General features: G+C 48.4%; 2 protein-coding genes across 2 annotated transcripts in view; both read left to right on the top strand.

The window, feature by feature from the left end:
• The window catches only part of LOC310827765 (zinc finger protein 783-like), a 130,314-nt gene that overhangs the window by 84,096 nt on the left and 27,372 nt on the right, over positions 1–18,846 (top strand). The window lies entirely within an intron of this gene.
• LOC310828596 (uncharacterized protein) lies at positions 1,837–18,835 on the top strand (the record flags this gene model as incomplete). Its single annotated transcript, XM_083706212.1, has 5 exons — positions 1,837–2,313; positions 9,645–9,765; positions 12,157–12,270; positions 14,494–18,294; positions 18,668–18,835. 4 exons carry the CDS (start codon positions 1,837–1,839, stop codon positions 15,828–15,830), a joined length of 2,049 nt encoding a protein of 682 aa, XP_083562338.1. The 3' UTR covers positions 15,831–18,294; positions 18,668–18,835.

Raw genomic sequence — 18,846 nt, 5'->3', positions numbered from 1 at the left:
CCTTTTACTGCTCAGCTGGGGAGCCTCTTTGCCCTCCACTCCCATCAGCTCCAGCCAGCCTGGCCAGTAGCCAGAGATTCTGGGAGTTCAGATTCCAGCAAAGATCTGTAAGGCCATGCATGGGGTCTCAATGCCTGTCTTGGACCCTTACAAGAAGGACCCATCGTTGCCAGCAAGTATTGTTTTGCTTGTGACGATTCTGCCTTGTGCGCTGCTTTGTGATAAATTGGCACCGAAAAGACTTCAAAGTGGGTGCCAGACACACCTTTTTATAAAAGCCATTCCAAATCGGAATGGCAGAGGGTGAGGCAGCCAGATCTGATTCATGGGGCACAATGGCTATCTTTCTGCCAATCTGTCATCTTGTTGGTTATTTTTGCTACATCCCTGATGCAGGAAATGGCACTAGTTACCAAGTTTCTAGCACTCTTAAAGGTGGAATTATTTTTTCTTTCCAAAGTTGGGCAATACATAATACCAGTTGCTAGAAACTGCAGGAGGAGGGCAGAGTTGTTCTTGTGCTCAAATCCTGATTTCTGGTTTTCCAAAATGGGCATCTGGTTGGCCACTGTAAGAATAGGATACTGCACTAGACAGACAACTGGCCTGATCCAGCTGGCACTTCTTGAGTTCTGTGGTGCAACTTGTGCTGCAATGACAATGTTGGACCCAAGAATACCCCCAGCCTTCTCACTTGCTCCTTCCAGCAGAGAGTAATCCCATCGTCCAGAACAAGATGTATTCCGCTCATCTGGGCTAAGTACCTTCTCAGGAAGAGCGTCTCAGCCTTATCCGGCTTGAGGTTCAGGTTACTGGCCCTCATCCAGTCAATTACAGAGGCCAGGCACCAATCCAGCGCCACACCTGCTGGAGCTGTGCTGGAGAAGCAGAGTTGCGCATCATCTGCATGCTGATGACAACATGCTCCTAAACTCAAGAGCTTTTGTGCAGAAGTTAACTCAGTATGGGGGAGCAAATTGAATCCTGTGGAACCCCAAATCCATGCTAGCTGGGGCTGATGGGTCAGAGTCTCAGATATCTGGAAGGCTGTTGTAAAAGGCGTGACACACACACACACACACACCAACTCAGAGGAAACCTTGAGATAAACACGTTGCCCATTCACAGCAGCCGTAAACTGAGAGTAGTGCCTTCAATAAAACATGCAACCTAAGGAGCATGCGTAAGGTTCCTGGTTCAAGACCTGATGGCATCACCTAGGCCTAGGAGATCCCTCTGCCTGAAATCCTGGACAGCCGCTGCCAGCCAGTGTAGTCAATACTGAGCTTGATGGGCCAGTGGTCTGACTTGGTATAAGAGGCAATGTTGTGCAGTGGCTAGAGCGTCGGACTAGGACCTGGGAGACCAGGGATCAAATGTGCACTCGGGCCTGAAGCTCACTGCCAGTCGTTTCTTCTCAGACTAACCTACCTGATTAAATGAGGAGGGAAAACCATATACATGCTGCCTTGAGCTCCCTGGAGGAAAGGGTGGCATATAAATGCAATAAATGTATAAAATTTTAAATAAGGCCACTTCCTAGATGCCTGGCACAGGGCCGCAGCTTGGTGGCAGATCATCTGCTTGACCCCCAGAAAGTCCCAGGTTTTAATCCCAGGTAGATCTGGGAGAGGCTTCCTGCCTGAAACCCTGGAGAGCCACTGCTGCTGCCTGCCTGTGCAGGCCATAGCTGTCAACCTTCCCTTTTTTGCGGGAAATTCCCTTATTCCAGCGCCATTTCCTGCTGCTATACTGTATTGTTAGATATCCCGTAGACTGTCCCCAGGACAGGTGAGGCTGCTGATCCCTTATTTTCAAATCTGAAAGTTGACAGCTATGGTGCAGGCAGTAGTGAGCTTGGTGGACCTTGCTGGAGCCAGACTTAGTGTTAAGCATCTTCCTAGATTCCTATGTCCCGAGTCCTTTCACAGCACCTGCAATGGGAGAGGAAAGGGGCTGAGAGCCTCTGACAAACCCCCTCCAGAAAAGAAGAGACCACGTTTTCCCAGCGTTGCCTTTTCCCAGGGCCCGCTCCCCAGGCCGGACTCCATTTCCCAGGATGCTCCGGGAGGCGAGGCTGGAAGGCCGAGAGCTGCTCTTCCTCCTCCTCCTCCTCCTCCTCCTCCTCCTCCTCCTCCTGGAGATTGCAGCATCCCGCATCGCCTGCTCTGGTCTGGACAGGCGTCCGGGGCGCCTTTAATCCGCCTAGCAAGAAGCAGCAGCGGCGGAGGCGTCCGGGGAGCCGCCTCCTGCTGCAGTCTGCATTCTGCCTTTGTCCTGCGCCCCGCCATGGCCTCGGGGGCTCATGCACAGGTAAGGGGGCAGGTGCCAGGCCTTGCAGCAGCAGCAGCCACAGCTGGAGACGTCTTTCCCGGGGAGGGGGCGGCGCTCGCCTTTACTCTCCCCTTTCTGCAGGGAGAGAGCAGAGTCCCAAACGCCACCCGCTTCCAGCCCTGGCGCTGCAGCAAGGGCGCCTCTGAGCACGTGCAGAGTGGCCCCACACTCTTCCCCAGTGGGCTTGGGAGGCAGGAAAAAGGGTCCCTCTGCGCCCCCAACCCTAAAGAGGTAACAACCCCCTAAATCTAAATAACGATAAAGAGAGGCTTTAAATGGGGAGTCGTCTTTTTGATGCACTGGGAATGGTTATTTCCCCCCGTCCACACACCTGCTCAGCGAAGGTGGGTCCAGAGGGAGGCGAGGGGAGCTAAGGAATCCCGCAATTTCGGTGAGACTATTAAGGAGGGCAGCGGGGAGGGTATTTTTGGGGGACCAGCTGCGGTTTAAATCAGGGCTGGAATATGATGGAGGCAGGCCAGCCCGCCCCAAAAGACATGTCTGGCTCCTGGAATGGGCCCTTTTATTTAAAATGCACCTCTGGGTTATTTGTGGGGCCTGCCTGGTGTTTTCACATGAGTAGAATGTGTGCTTTTATTTAAAATTATTTGTGGGGCATAGGAATTTGTTCATTGCCCCCCACAAGGTCTGAGGCAGAGTGGACTGGCCCCCTGCTGAAAAAGTTTGCTGACCCCTGGTGTAGCTGATGGGGGCAGGCCTGTGCTGCCTGGGGGCTGATGGGAGTTGTAGTCCAAAGCATCTGGAGGTCAGTAGGTTTGTTTGTTTATTAAAATATTTGCATGTTGCTATTTCATTAAAATAAAATCAAAGTGGTTCACAGTAGTACGTGCGAAGAAACCGTATAAAAGTGAAAATCAGGCATCAGTTAACTATTACGATAATACGTATTCTTAATTGCCTGCGTGGGCCTGGAGGAATAAAAACATTTTCAGCAGGCGTGTTTAAAGGTAGAAGCAGAAAGTTGGCCAAAATATTATTTATTTGTGTGCTGGGATGGGGAGAAAGATGTAACAGACAGGATGGTGAAAAATTGGGAGTGGCAAGCTGATTTCGTGCATCTTGCACATTCGCTCCTTGGAACTCACTGCTACAGGATGGTTGGGGACAGTGATGATAAATAGTCATACCTCTTGTTACATTTGCTTCATGATACGTTTTTTCAGGTTGCGTCCCGTGGTTACTTCCGGGTTTCGCCACTCGCGCATGCGCAGATGCACAAAATGATGCCATGCGCATGCGCAGAAGCAGTGAGTCACGACGCGCAAAGGCGGGTTGCGTTCCTTTCAGGTTGCGAACAGGCTCTGGAACGGATCCCGTTCGTAACCAGAGGTACCACTGTACATACATAATAATCCTCCATCTATCCAGAGCAGATCTGGCTGAGGACAACTGGCTTGCCATAGCAGCCTGACACCAGGTGGTCGATCACCATGTTCCTTCCCTCTGGCTCCAAGAGAGTTTTCTTTGATGGAGGGTTTACCTATGCTTGAGCAATGTAGCCATTTTAAATGCCAGTAAGGAAACAGAGGTAATGAAGAGGTGAGAACAGAGTTAGGCCTGAACAAAAATGTTAAGGTGGGTCACATTAGAGGTACTGGAGAACAGAAGGTAAGAAATAAGAACATTATTATCATATAATAATAATAATAATAATAATAATAATAATAATAATAATAATAATTTATTTATACCCCGCCCATCTGGCTGAGTTTTCCCCAGCCACTCTGGGCGGCTCCCAATCAGTGTTAAAAACCGTACAGCATTACATATTAAAAACTTTCCTGAACAGGGCTGCCTTAAGATGTCTTCTGAACGTCAGGTAATTCTTTATCTCTTTGACATCTGATGGGAGGGCGTTCCACAGGGCGGGCGCCGCTACCGAGAAGGCCCTCTGTCTGGTTCCCTGTAGCCTCACTTTTCGCAATGAGGGAACCGCCAGAAGGCCCTCGGCGCTGGATCTCAGTGTCCGGGCTGAACGATGGGGGTGGAGACGCTCCTTCAGGTATACAGGACCGAGGCCGTTTAGGGCTTTAAAGGTCAGCACCAACACTTTGAATCGTGCTCGGAAACATACTGGGAGCCAATGCAGATCTCTCAGAACCGGTGTTATGTGGTCCCGGCGGCCACTCCCAGTCACCAGTCTCGCTGGTATCATATCACTATGTTGTTAAGATGATAAAGCACTTCAAAGATGATTGAAACCAAGCCTTATGAGGAACGATTGAGGGATTTGGGTATGTTTAGCCTGGAGAAGAGAAGAATGAGAGAAGATATGGTAGGCATCTTCAAATATCTGAAGGGCTGTCCCATGGGAGAGGGAATAAGCTTGTTTTCTCCTGCTCTGGAGGGTAGGACTCCAATCAATGCCTTCCAGTTACAAGAAAAGAGATCCCAACTAATATATCAGGAATAACTTTCTGACAACAAGAGCTGTTCAACAGTGGAACGGACTTCATTCAAGGTTTTGAAACATAGGTTAGGTTACCATCTGTTGTGGATTCTTTAGCTGTGATTTCTGATTTGCAGGGGGTTGGACTAGATGACCTTTGGGGGTCCCTTTCGAACTCTACAATTCAATTATTCTATGACATCTTTGGAGAGACTTACGAGAGTTGGAAATGTTACAGTCTACTATGCTATGTACCTAAATGCTCCCCTGGAACTCAACTGGGACCTTCGCGTTATGTTTTGTTGAGCTTGTTAATTGTTCTTTCAAAAATGTAATAAAAACGTTTATAAAAACAAACACACCATACAAATCAATACGGCTAACCTGATCTAAAACACCCACCCACCCCACTCACACATGAAAACAAAGGCCACCACAGACAACCACAAATGAACAGTCACACCCTAGGCCAACCCCAACCTCTCTCACCACCAAAAGAACACAAGCGAACAGCAGAGAACCCTGCACAAGCAACACTGACACAAAACCCCACACATATATTAAGTAAAATAGAATCATCGCCACCTGACACCCCCCCACACTCATCTTCCCCCCTCCACCTCTTTCCCTCTTTTCTTCCTAATGTCTCAACAAATGAAACCGATTTGTAAAATAAAAAATGTTATGTGTGGGGGGGGGGGGGAATACGAGAGAGGGACATTGCACATACCTTTGTAAATCAAGAAAATCTTTAATAAAAATACATTAAAAAATAAAATAAAAACAAACACACAAACTTCAGTGGGTGATCCTGAAGCAGGAAGCCCTTCTTCTTCTTCGAGGCACCTTCCTTATCCTACACAACTGCTCAGACAAATGTAAGAAAGCGCACCTAAGACTTTGCCCAAGCAAACCCGCAATCTGCAGTTCAGATCACGCTGCCCTGAGACGGGGTGAGTTTCGGTGCTGTGTCCCTGATGAGAGAGATGCCATTCAGCGACTGCCCCCGGTGACTGTGCCACTTTATTCTAGATGAGCGCTGGCCCCTCAATCTGTGGGAAAGAGGCACTCTTCCCTGAACACCAGTGCTATTGTTGTTTTGAGTGGATCCTCTGCCCCTGAAATGGAAGCAGCTGATTGGAGGAAGGCAGCAAGCTGTTAAGCAACGCAGGAAGCTGTATCTCACCAGACTATAGAACCATCTAACACAGTGTTCCCTGACTGGCAGCAGCTCTCTGGGGTCTCAGGCAGGGAGGGTCTCCTTTACATGAGAACATATTGTTGTTTAGTCATTTCCAACTCTTCATGACCCCCTGGACCAGAGCACGCCAGGCCCTCCTGCCTTTCACTGCCTCCCGCAGTTTGGTCAAACTCATGCTGGTCGCTTCGAGAACACTGTCCCACCATCTCATCCTCTGCCGTCCCCTTCTCCTTGTTCCCTCCATCTTTCCCAGCATCAGGGTCTTTTCCAGGGAGACTTCTTGGAGCCTCAGCTTCAGGATCTGTCCTTCCAGTGAGCACTCAGGGCTGATTTCCTTCAGAATGGAGAGGTTTGAACTTCTTGCAGCCCATGGGACTCTCAAGAGTCTCCTCCAGCATCAGAATTCAACATAAGGAGAGCCAGTGTGGTGTAGTGGTTAAGAGCCATAGTCTCGTAATCTGGGGAACCGGGTTCGCGTCTCCGCTCCTCCACATGCAGCTGCTGGGTGACCTTGGGCTAGTCACACTTCTTTGAAGTTTCTCAGCCCCACTCACCTCACAGAGTGTTTGTTGTCGGAGAGGAAGGGAAAGGAGATTGTTAGCCGCTTTGAGACTCCTTCGGGTAGTGATAAAGCAGGATATCAAATCCGAACTCCTCTTCTTCTGCTGCTGCTGGATGAGGCCAGTCACACATCTCTAGTCCAGCATCATGTTCTCGCAGCGGCCAAACAGAAGCCCCAGTAGGACCCGAGCACAAGAGCAGTCTGCCCTCCTGTGGTTTCCCACAATTGGCATTGCTACCTGACCCCAGGTGCATAAAGAAGCCCTCCTTTCTTTTCTGTCCTGAAGCTTCCTTGGATTGCTTTGTTGAGTTCCAGTATTTCAAGAACATATAAGAAGAGATTCCTGTGGAAGTGAGCAAGCAGAGTTCAAGCGCAAGAGCACCGTGGCTTCCATAGTTTTACGTATTCTGAGAGGGGATTTTTTAATGTTCCCTTCCACATTAAAAAAATATATTTATTTTGTCCATAAAATTTTCCTTTCCACTTTGTTTGATTAGAATATATGTATGAGATTGTATGGGGAAAATATGGAATAACAGATACAAATTTGCTTAAAATGTATATAGGAAGTGCAGTGTAAGCGATGGAAGTCAATCAATGAAATTTTATTATTGAGATATTTGTAGAATAAATTTGGAAGAAATTCTTCCAATTTTTCTTCTTCTTCCAATTTTTCTTCTTATTTTTTTCTTTTCTTCCTTTTTTCTTTTTTGTTCTTTTTTATATGTGTGTGCTTATCTGAAAAATGTATATATGTATGTATTTGTAGTATTTTGCTTGTATTTTGTAATAATTATGTTAAATAAAATTTATTTATTTTTTTAAAAAAAAGATATATTTTAAAAAATAAACCACTTTGCAGATAGGAAAGTAGGACACCGGGGCAAGAATGTTGTCTCTGGTGTAATGGCTCCTGCAGGGATGTGCAGGTTTTGTCCCCCCCACCCCATGGGAATCCTTAAAAAAATACACCCCCTTCCTCCACTTGCGTGAGGCACCATTCCGCATCGTCTTGGTGTGAAATGTGTTGCGCCAGCCTTTGCATTTATATCTCACCTTTTCCTCCAAGGAGCCCAAGGTGGTCTACATGGTTCTTCCCACTCCCTATAGAATCCTAGAAGAGCAGACTTGGAAGGGACCACGGTGGTCATCTAGTCCTACCCCCCTTCAACGCAAGAATCTTTTGCTCAACCTGGGGCTCGAACCCACAACCCTGAATCCCGTGCTTTACAACATATCCCCACAACAACCCTGAGAGGTAGGTTAGGTTGTGTGTGAGTGACAAGCCCAAGGTCACCTAGTGAGCTTCATGGCTAAATGGGGATTTGAACCCAGGTCCCAGTCCTACACACTCTTAACTACTACACCAGACTGGATCAGTGTTCAATAGGTGCTTCTAGAACAATACTGGTGGGTTGGGAGATCTGAGCACCCTAGTGCATTGCCATTATTGATCATGCAAATAGAATGAGTTTGCATATGGAAACAGTTATATACTACCTTTTGACACCTGGATAGCACACAGGTGGTTGTTTATTATTATTATTATTATTATTGACTGCAGCTTGAACAGAGAAATTTTGCATTGCCGTTATGTCTTTTCTAAGAATGCCTTGGATTAATTTTAAAGGCAGTGTGGCACAATGACACCCCATCCTCCATCCAGCTATAAAAATCTGGGACAGATATAGATTAAAACAAAGTCCTGCAACCTCCTGACAATTGTCTAAGCCACTCTGAGCAATTAAATTGGAATAGGGTACAAGATAATTATGCCATCTGGTGAAAAGCACAGCTTATTGAGAATATGTGATCATATATGCGGCGGAGGGGGCAGTAGGAGAGCTCCCCCCTTTTATAAATGGTTGCAGTTGAAGTGTTTGCTGGATATTCAACAATTGCAGCAGCCTAATACCCCCGGGAAGAGCCTATAAATCTGGAAGCCCTTCCTGAATGGTTAAAGTAGCACCAAACTCCGCTTTTAAAAGTCAACCATAATATGTCCGCTGGAGAAAATGGAGGACTTTAATTACAGAAGGTTTTGTGCGCGCATGAGATTGGAGGAGAGAGCTCCACCTTTTCCTTGGTAGATAATATTCCGCCTCTGCTGACTTGAAGTAAAGCAGTTTCTCTCTTGGTGGCACCTAATGCCTTTAAATTTGGAAGGTATACTGTTGATCAGCTCAGTGTCGGAAACGTGGAAGAGGGTTTCGTGGACCCTTTGCTGGAGCTGTGGGAGGACAGAAATACTGGACTGGGATTCTGCTTCCAATATCATCCGTAGCACGTCATGAAGCATTGCCAATGTCTCCATCCTCTAGTTCTGCTATTTGAAAGGAAGGGTTTTTAAAAAATGGAAAGGCAATTGGGTGTTTAATTTTACAACAAATTAGGAGGGGATTCCTTGTTTGTTTTTGTTTTTGCTTTTATTATGCATTTTGGGTTCTTATTTTGTATTTTAGTGTGAACTGACCTGTCATCTTCAGATGAAGGGCAGTATACAAAAAAATAAGCAAATGAAACACAATGGAAACCATCAGGACTTCCTGACAACCGAGAAACAGATTTTTAAGGATTTGGTGTCCTGTGGAGTTGGATGCTTAGACTAACTGCAAGCCATGTTTTGTTCTAGGGTGGAGTTCGTGGTTCTGATCTCTTAACCAGTTACAGGTTTGAATTGCAAGTGCTGGCAATTAAGATAAAGGTTTGAATTGCAAGTGCTTTCTGGGGAAAGAAGGTGTAAGGCTTCAAAGGACGGTCTGCTGTCTAATAGGAGCAGCTCACAGATGTGTAGAGCTAGAAGGGATTCCAAGGCTCATCTCGTCCAACCTCCAAAGTCTAAATGTGGACCTCCGGCCATACTCTGTGGCTCTGTTTTGTCTATGGATGCCTTTCCTTCTTTCTAGCCCATCCATCTTCCATCCTCCTCTCTTGACTGGCCCTAGCAAACACAGAGAGAGCCCTCAGTGCATAAGAGCTAGAATCACAGAATTGCAGACTTGGAAGGGACCCCAAGAGTCATTCAGCCCAGTCCCCTGCGAGGCAGGATGAGGCCTGTGAGGGCTGTCGTCATCACACCCACTAGCAGAGGGAACCGTCCAGAACTCCATCCCAGGTTCCCTTTCTCATTGCCGCAGGTGATGTTTGAGGACGTGGCTGTCTATTTCTCCTCGGCGGAGTGGGCAGAGCTAGCAGAATGGCAGAAGGACCTCTACCGGGCCGTGATGGTGGACAACTATGAAGCGGTCACCTCGCTGGGTAAGGATCTCTCTCATTCCCTGACAGGTGTCCTTTGATGTTCCTCAGAGACTGGAGACAGCAGATGAATGATCCTGGCATAGAGATGTCAGGGTTTGCAGTGGGGACAGGATCTCTTTGTTGAACTGACGTGGGGGCCGGTGTAAGATTTTGCAATCTGCAAACTGTAGACCAAGCACCAGTCCGAAACTTTTTGTTTGACTTTAGACCAGCATTTCACCAACTTGGTTCCTGCATAAGAGCATCAGATGGCTGCCAGATGAGGCCAAAGAGAGCACATCTTGTCTGCTATCAGATTCTCATGGTGGCCGAGCCAGATGCCTGAGTGGGAAGCCTGCATGCAGGACCAGATTGCAACAGCAGCAACCATTTGCCATTTTATTTCATTGCATTTCTATCCCACTTTTTTCCTCCCAAGTTGCTCAAGATGGCGTACGTGGTTCCCCCCCTCCTCCTTTAATTCCCACAACAATGCTGAGAGGTAGGTTAGGCTGAGAGGCAGTGACTGGTCCTAGGTCACCCTGTGAACTTCTTAGCTGAGCGGGGATTTGAACCCTTGTCTCCCAGGGAACAGTAAGGTTTCCCCTGAACATGTCCCCAGATGCTTTGGATACAGCTGGTTCCTTCACTTGACAGACCGTCCACGAGGAGGCTGCTGGATAGGCTTCTGTAGGAGTCCTGGCATGGTATACAAGAACTAATAAGCAACCTGGTACCTAGAAAGGAATGCTAGAGGGATGCTCCTATTTATAACCTTAGGTTGCTAGTATGATTTGTGGGAATGTTCAGGGTGACAGGAGAAGATATATTATTTGTTAATATCCTTCCTAACTTGCGTTAGCAAGTTTCTTTACTTAGCAGAGTGTGTTCCCCTTTACACAGCAGAAAACTAGTTGCAAACGCATGTGAGTTTCTTAAGGCAATGCACAATTCAATCTGGCTTGTCCTCATTGTGTTCCAGTATTTTCCTGGTAAGACCCCTTGAGTCCCTCCTAAAAGAATAAAGACACCACATTCTTATTCATAAGCGATAAAAAGAAAGTTTACTCATGATCAGGCAGAGCACAGTGTGATCCCTTAGCTTAAAGTTACAAACTTATACTAACAGGTTTATCCCATAAGGAAGATGACCTGAGGGACTGCTTGGCTGGCAGCCAGCAGTTCATTCCAGGAAGTTTACAGGACGAAAGGAAGATGGGAAAGAGAGAAAGTGGCAGCATGCCTTGTCCTTTTATCAGGTCTGGAAAGATCACGCCCACCCACTAGTCACATGCAAGGAAAGATGCTCCAGGCCAGGAGGAACAGGAAGTTTCGACTGGCTGGACCAAACATCCCCTTGCATGTCCACTCTAGGAAAACAAGGAATGTTGTATTTGACTGCTCCCAGTGGATTACATCCCACATGACTGATATATTACTCATGAATGCGAATATTATTTATTTGTGTGGCCAAAGACATTACAGAACAAAGTACGTAAAACAGAATAAAATACATTACGCAATTAAAATAATGATGGAAACCAGGCATTCTGTCAATACTGTTACATGCCCCCTAAATCTGTTCTGGGGGTTCCCCCAACTCTTTGGAGCACCTTTGTAGAGGGTGCGGGAGGAAGGGAAGGGCAGTGCCATCACCCAGCCACAAATCATCTCTGTAATGCAGTGTGCTCCCAAAGTGTGCTAAGCGGACCCAGAGGTGCCGAAAAGAGTGCAGTGAAGGTGCCTGCCTGATGTCAAGAGGCAGGGAGTTCCAGGGTGTCACTACACTAAAATATAAAGAGTTCTTTCAAATGCAGAACAGGTATTGCTATTTATTTATTTTATGACTTTCTTTCCGCATGCATCTCGAGGCAATTTATCACTATGTCATTAAGAAGAGCTAGAAATAGTTGTCATCATTTCAAACCACTTAAGAAACCCATACAATACGCCAGGCATGTCCAACTCCCAAGAGACTGCGATCTACTCCCACTATAAAAAAACCGGCAGTGATTTGAAATCTAGCTCAGTGGTTAGCGTATTGCAGTCAAGTCCAACAAGTCGATCGCGATCTACCGGTCGATCGTGGGGCGTCCCTGGTCAATCCTGGTCAATCGCGTGATCCTCATCAACCTCCCACCCCCCAATAGATCAGTGGCGTAGCATGGGTTGTCAGCACCCGGGGCAAGGCAAGTAATTTGCAGCCCCGAACCCGTGGATTTGCAGCCCCGAACCCGTGGATTTGCGCCCCCTAACCCTAACCCCCAGATGTTGCGGCCGGCGCCCCCTGCACCCCCCACACTACGCCACTGCAATAGATCACTGCCACATGCACCACCAGGAGAAAAGGATGCTATATCCTTGCAAGGAATGAAGGGGAAATAAAGATGCTGTCCTCTGCTCCCACGACAGGGCACCCGTCCGCCAAACCCGAGATCATCTGCAAAATCGAGCGCGAAGAGGAGCCTTGCATGGAAGAGCCCCTCGAGACCCCCAAATGGAAGAGACCCCACAGCCCCTGGCTGGGTGAGTTGGGGGGGTTGGGGGGAGGCTTGCAAAGAGGCCTTTCCTTGCCCCCCCACCGTAACTGGTCCTTACTGGTGTTGCGGTCGGGCCTACGTGGCGCTGACCTCACAGATAATGCAAACTCTGACCGGCAGCATCTCGGGATGTGAACCAGGATTGGGACACGGGTTCAAATCCCCTCCTCCAGTTCCCTAGCGCTGGAATTGAGCCGGTCCCCGTCTCTCCTCCTGGCCTACCTCGCAGGGCTGCCAGTTGCCATGAGGCGGCCATGTTTGTCACCCTGAGGGAAACTTGGGATACGGACATAACCATAAGTACAAAGATCAGTCTTTTTACCTCGAAGTTAAGCCGTAGTTTCGTGCTGTAGACTCATCCCGATCCGTCCTGGATGCAGACCCCCCCCAAACTCCTCCCAGGCTCGTGAGGCAATTCCATCTATATTTCAGATAATTTAGAACCGAAACTCGTGTCCAAATGCCTCCAACTACCACCCTTCTTTTTGCCTAAAAAGCTTTGGGGCTTTTTCCCCCTTACGATCCAGCGTATCTAAATTTTTATGAAATGAAGTAACTTTAAATTCTTTGGGGGCGGGGGGAATCTTCTGAGGGAATTAGGCATTCTGCATTTATTTGGCTGCGGCCTTCTGGAGGCTGTTGCCATGGAAACGCTCCCCGGAAGGAAAAAAAGGCGGGAAAACGCCTCAGCTAGAGGACCGCTCCTATGTCTCCCATTTTGCCTATTCTGATCCCCTTAGATTCCTCACCAGATTCCTCTCCCCTTAAGTCCCTGAGGGAGATACAGATAACCTGAAGGCCAGAGAGGAACCACAAAGGCTGTGGTACCGAGGGATGATTTTTACTTTTTTTCCTCACAGAGGAAAAAATGGGTCTGCCAAGCTGACCAGAGGCAAGGAGGCCAAAATGGCTCCTACCCCTGGAAGAGGAGACACAAGTCTAGTCATCCTAGCGATAATGATAGTAATATACTTATTTGTACCCTGCCCATCTGGGAGGCTTCCAGCATAAATAAAAACATACACAGGGCTGCCTTCAGAGGTCTTCTAAAAGTTGTATAGTCACTTATCTACACAGGGTGGGCGCCACCACAACATGTCAAAAATTTCAAATCAGTTTTCCATAAGCTTTCCCAATTTGAAAGCTGAATATTATGCCCCAAACACCTCGCCCAGTGTATCATTACAGATTTAACCTGCCCATCCTTTGTATGCCATTCCAAAAGTAATTATACATTTTCAAACAAGCCTTTTTCAAATCTTGAGGTCTCATAGCTGAAACCTTTCTTTTTATCTATCTAAAAGATATCATTTAGATGGTGAAACTGTAGCCAATCGGTTAATAAATCTCTTATCTCTTCAAAATCTTTCAATTTAACCTGTTCTACTTCAGTTAGCAGCTCTCTATATGTTGCCCAATTACTTCTCATATTTAGTTCCCCCGCCCCCCCAGAGATATCGCTGGAACAGGGTGTTTTCTGTTCCAGTAGCCGGTTCTTTTTTTAAAACACAATTTTATTAAAGCTTTTTTCATAATGCAATAATAATAATAATAATAATAATAATAATAATAATAATAATATCATCTTATTTATATCCCACCCTCCCCAGCAGAAGACGGGCTCAGAGCGCCTAACAACAGTAAAATAATACTGCGTTCTAAAATCAATTCATTATAAAATCAGTTCAAATCAAATTAATGGCAACCATTGGGCTAGAGTTCTGTGAGGATTGCCAAAGGAGGTGGTCAGTCTGTGCCCTGGCCAAAGGCCCGGTGGAACAGCTCTGTCTTGCGGAAAGATGTCAAGTCCCGCAGGGCCTGAGTCTCTTGGGACAGAGCGTCCCACAGATTGGGACCACGGCCAAAAAAGCCCTGGCTCTAGTTGAGGCCAGCCTAAACTCCCTGTGGCCCGGGATCTCCAAGATATTTTTGTTTGAAGACCGTAAGGTCCTCCGTGGGACATACCAGGAGAGGCGGTCCCATAGGTACGAGGGTCCTAGGCCGTATAGGGCTTTAAAGGTTAAAACCAGCACCTTGAACCTGATCCTGTACTCCACCAGGAGCCAATGCAGCTGGTATAGCACCGGGTGAATGTGATCCCGCTGCAAGGACCCCTAAGATCAAATGAAGCTCTTCTCAGGGACTGAACATGGGGTTTCTCCCCGAGTCAGTGATGGCGAGACTCTCCCTTTCCCTTTCTTCCCTGCAGGAGATGGGATCAGGATGGAAGATGAGGACGAAGGCAGAGGGGCAGTCCCTGTCCGGCGGTGCAAGAGGAAGAAGGTGGTCCACCTTTCCAGAACGGAGAAGCCGGTGACCCGGGCGGCGAGCACACAGGACGAGGACAAGGGTCCCCCAAAGTCGACGCTGAAGACTAAGCCCCCCGAGTGCCCCGAGTGTGGCAAGAGCTTCCTGAGCAACGTGGCAATGGTCATTCACATCCGGACGCACACCGGGGAGCGGCCCTTCAAGTGCCACTTGTGCCCCAAGGGCTTCCCCTCGCGGGGGGACCTGAAACGGCACATCAAGACCCACCTGCGCAAGAAGGAGGACCCTGCGGCCAGCGACGCCAGCCCCAAGGTGCGGAAGTGCCTGACGGCCAAGCTCCAGCTCCTGCGCCAGCTTGGGGCCACCCTGGGCCCCAGGAAGCCCCACACCTGCGCCCAGTGCGGAAAGAGCTTCAACAAGAAGCAGGATTTGCGCAAGCACCACGGGACCCACTCGAGCGAGCGGCCCTTCTCCTGCCCCGAGTGCGGGCGCAGCTTCCGGCTCAAGCAGATCCTGGTGGCCCACATGAAAGTGCACATTGGGGAGCGGCCCTTCTCCTGCCAGCAGTGCGGGAAGCGCTTCAGCCAGAAGCACCATGTGGAGAGCCACCAGCGCGTCCACACGGGTGAGAAGCCCTTCTCGTGCACCACGTGCGGGAAGCGCTACTCGCAGAAGCAGCCGCTCATCAGCCACCTCCGGGTGCACACTGGGGAGCGGCCCTACGCCTGCGCGGAGTGCGGGAAGACCTTCCGCAACCAGGCCACCCTGACCATCCACAACCGGATGCACACCGGCGAGCGCCCCTACCGCTGCTTGCTGTGCGGCAAGACCTGCAGCCAGCTGCAGCACCTTAAGAGCCACCAGAGGGTCCACCGCGGGGAGCAGCACCTCCTGCAGGCGGGCGACGCCAGGGCGCTGGCCCTCAAGAGGGCCCGCGAGGTGAAGGAGAAGCCCTACCCCTGCCCCAGGTGCGAGAAACGCTTCCGGGACGAGGAGATCATGCAGACCCACCTGAGGACGCACGAGGAGAAGCTGGCAAAATTTGGACTCCTTCCGAGCAGAGCCAGCCCTGGGGAAGGCCCTCCTCTTCCCGTTCAGCCCCCAAAGACCCTGCCGGAGTTTAAGTCCGTCGGCAGAGGGACGGGCGCAAGCAAGAAGCCTCCCTCTGCACCCCAGCCTGGCCCGGCAACTGGGAAGAGGGCCTTTGCATGCTCTGATTGCGGCAGGAAGTTCACCCAGGCAAAATACCTCACCATGCACCGGAGGAGCCACACATGAGGGAAACCTGTTTGCATTGGAAGGAAACCTGGTGGTGCATTTTAAGGGTGCCTTTGTGAGCAAAGGCTTTCTTTGGAGCAACTAGCGTGTGGAAGCTACACAGAAATCGTCCTCTGGCCCATATGTTGAGGTCGGGGGAGGTGGAGAACAAGGGGCAAAGTATGTTTCTCGCTTGAGCTGAAATAGGTGCTGCAACAAAAGCAGTTATATTTCTTATCTTCCATCCTCACCCCCTTATTTTGAGTGTCTAGTCCATGGAAGATTTCTGTGTAACTTGCAAGCCTGTATCAGTTGTCCTCAGGGAAGGGATTGCTTCGATTCCTTATCCCGTGGATTCAAGGGAACTGCAATAACTTTGAACTCTTTGTAGCTCTGGATCTAGTGGGACAGTATGCAGCATTCCTTGAGTCCTTGTTGCAAAGGCTTCTGGGTAGCTGTCCTACATGGGAAAGTGCCCAGGACAGAGAGAGAGAGAGAGAGAGAGAGAGAGAGAGAGAGAGAGAGAGAAGTAAAACTCTCCTGCTGAACCTGTCAGAGTTGGATTTGTCCAAGGAGCTGGCAGTAGGAACAAGAATTCACTCCTGTAGGATGTGGCTACGGTCACTAGGCAAAATGGTGCTTTAAGATGGATCTCCCAAAAGCTTATTGGATAGATTTTATAGCTAAGGTTGGGAGCTCAGAAGGAGTAAAGGAAGCTGTCTTATACAGAGTCAGACCATCTGACTCAATATAGTCTGCCAGCGGTGCATCAGGGTTTCAAGCAGGGTGCATTCTCAGTCAGAAAATGACCCTGAGACACTCTGTCGCTGAGCCATGACCCTTCCCCATCATTCAGAAGCAGTATGTCACTGACTGCCAGCTGTAAGGGACAGGCAGAGGAGCAGAGGACCCAACTCCTAGGGACCAAGGTCCCTTTGCCTCCCCCAATACAATATTTGCAGGGCCCCAGCCCCCGCAAAGTTGATGAATATTGGCACTCAAATGGTGTGTGTGTGCTGCATCATGTGATTGGTTATGTGGGGCGGGGGTTACCTGCCCCCCTAATATATTATTCAAGTTGGCACCCCAGTGATAAAGGTTGCTTCCACGGCAGAGCCCTTTAACACTGCTGAATCAGCAGGATGTGGAATTAAGGCAGGTGACCCGCTCAACACTTTAGCATAGCAGTGTATTCTCCTTGAGAAATTTGGCAATGCCATGGGCAACTGCCTAAATAAAGTTTCCTCGGAAGCAAATCCTCAATTCAACCTTGTATTTAAGCCCTTGCCTGTGAGAGTTGCCCCTAGGTGAGTGCATGGGATTACGACTTAATCTGCAGCCGGGCTGGTGAATGAGGGACAGCACAGAAATGTGGCAGGTTGTTGAAGGACTTTACATCCAACTGAGCTGCTCACCCAAGTGGAAATCAGGCTACTAGCTCATGTAGGCTTATTTACAAAGCTGCCTGAATTATAGAATTTTAGAGTTGAAGGGACCCTGAGGATCATCTAGTCCAGCCCCCTGCAATGCAGGAATATGCAGCTGTCCCATTTGGGGATCGAACCTGTGATCTTGGTGTTCTCAGCACCATTCTCTAACCCTGCTTTGTGAGGTAGGATGAGTATGGGCTTAAATTACTGCTTTCATCTTTTCAGGCGCAGCAGTTGCTTATTAATGTTTGTTTTGCTTCGCTATTTTAAACAAATAACATTAAAAGCATTAACGAAGAATCACTCTGGCTGCAAAATAGAGAACTGGTAACTAAACCCCTGCTCCCTTGCAGGGGAACAGGAAGTGATTGATTAAGAGCCACCACAGGAATACTATACAAGTGAATAGGTAGCAAATAGAATGAAGTGGCAAAGAGGCTGCATGAAAGAAGGAGACAACCAATGAAAGGGAGACATGTCTCTGGTGCATTGCCAGTCGATACTGGACAGCCTCGCTCTCCTTTTTCATTTTAATATCAAAACAATGCCACAGATCAGGAGTGAAAATTGATGGGAGGAGAACACAGGTCCTTTGAAATGCAGTGGTTTGGCAGTAATTAGGGTTGGGAAATATCTGCTTTTCAACATTGTAGGCTCTCCTAACGTTCTTAAAATTTCAGTACAGTAGTTAAATAGGCTGTTTGATAGCTAAAAAACCCCCCTCTCCTTTTAAAAAAGACACTGTAGTTGATTAGCTTTTAAAGTTCCATTTGGGAGTTGATCATTTGCATGCTTGTCGAAGAGGGATGTTCCTGGATTTTTAATCTGCGATTCTATAAAACCCATCCTGCAGCTGCTTTGCTGTGGAGTTGTGATCAAATATCTGAACTGGCTGTGGTCTGTGTTATCCAAAGAATTATTGGGTTGGAATTGGCAAGATTGCTGGACACAAATTAAACCCAAGTTTGCACAAAGCTGTCTGCAGTATTTGCTGTGGGGTAACCTTTTTGCAAATCAAAAGGGTTTGCAGTGAAATCCTGTGCATGTTTAAAAAGGTAAAGGTACCCCTGCCCATACGGGCCAGTCGTGTCCGACTCTAGGGTTGTGCGCCCATCTCACTTAAGAGGCCGGGGGCCAGCGGTGTCCGGAGACACTTCCGGGTCATGTGGCCAGCGTGACAAGCTGCACCTGGCGAGCCAGCACAGCACACGGAAACACCGTTTACCTTCCCGCTAGTAAGCGGTCCCTATTTATATACTTGCACCCGGGGGTGCTTTCGAACTGCTAGGTTGGCAGGCGCTGGGACTGAACGACTGGAGCGCACCTCGCCACAGGGATTCGAACCGCCAACCATGCGATCGGCAAGTCCTAGGCGCTGAGGTTTTACCCACAGCGCCACCCGTGTCCCGCCTGTGCATGTTTATACAGGAGCAAATCCCACTGAGTTCTATGGGGACTTTGTGCTTCTATGGGATTATAACCTATTTTGAGGTTGTTGGGGGCTTTTTTTTTTATTAAAATGTGATCACCTGTATCCCCCAAGTGAACTTGCATAGATATGTATAAAACAGGATGGTAATTTTTGTGAATTACTAATTTCTGTGTGC

Source organism: Podarcis gaigeae (assembly GCF_964106915.1).
Source record: "Podarcis gaigeae genome assembly, chromosome: 12".
NCBI classification, from domain to species: Eukaryota; Metazoa; Chordata; class Lepidosauria; order Squamata; family Lacertidae; genus Podarcis; species Podarcis gaigeae.
The sequence above is the reverse complement of the archived record's forward strand: the minus strand, read 5'-3'. Positions and strand labels throughout refer to the sequence as shown.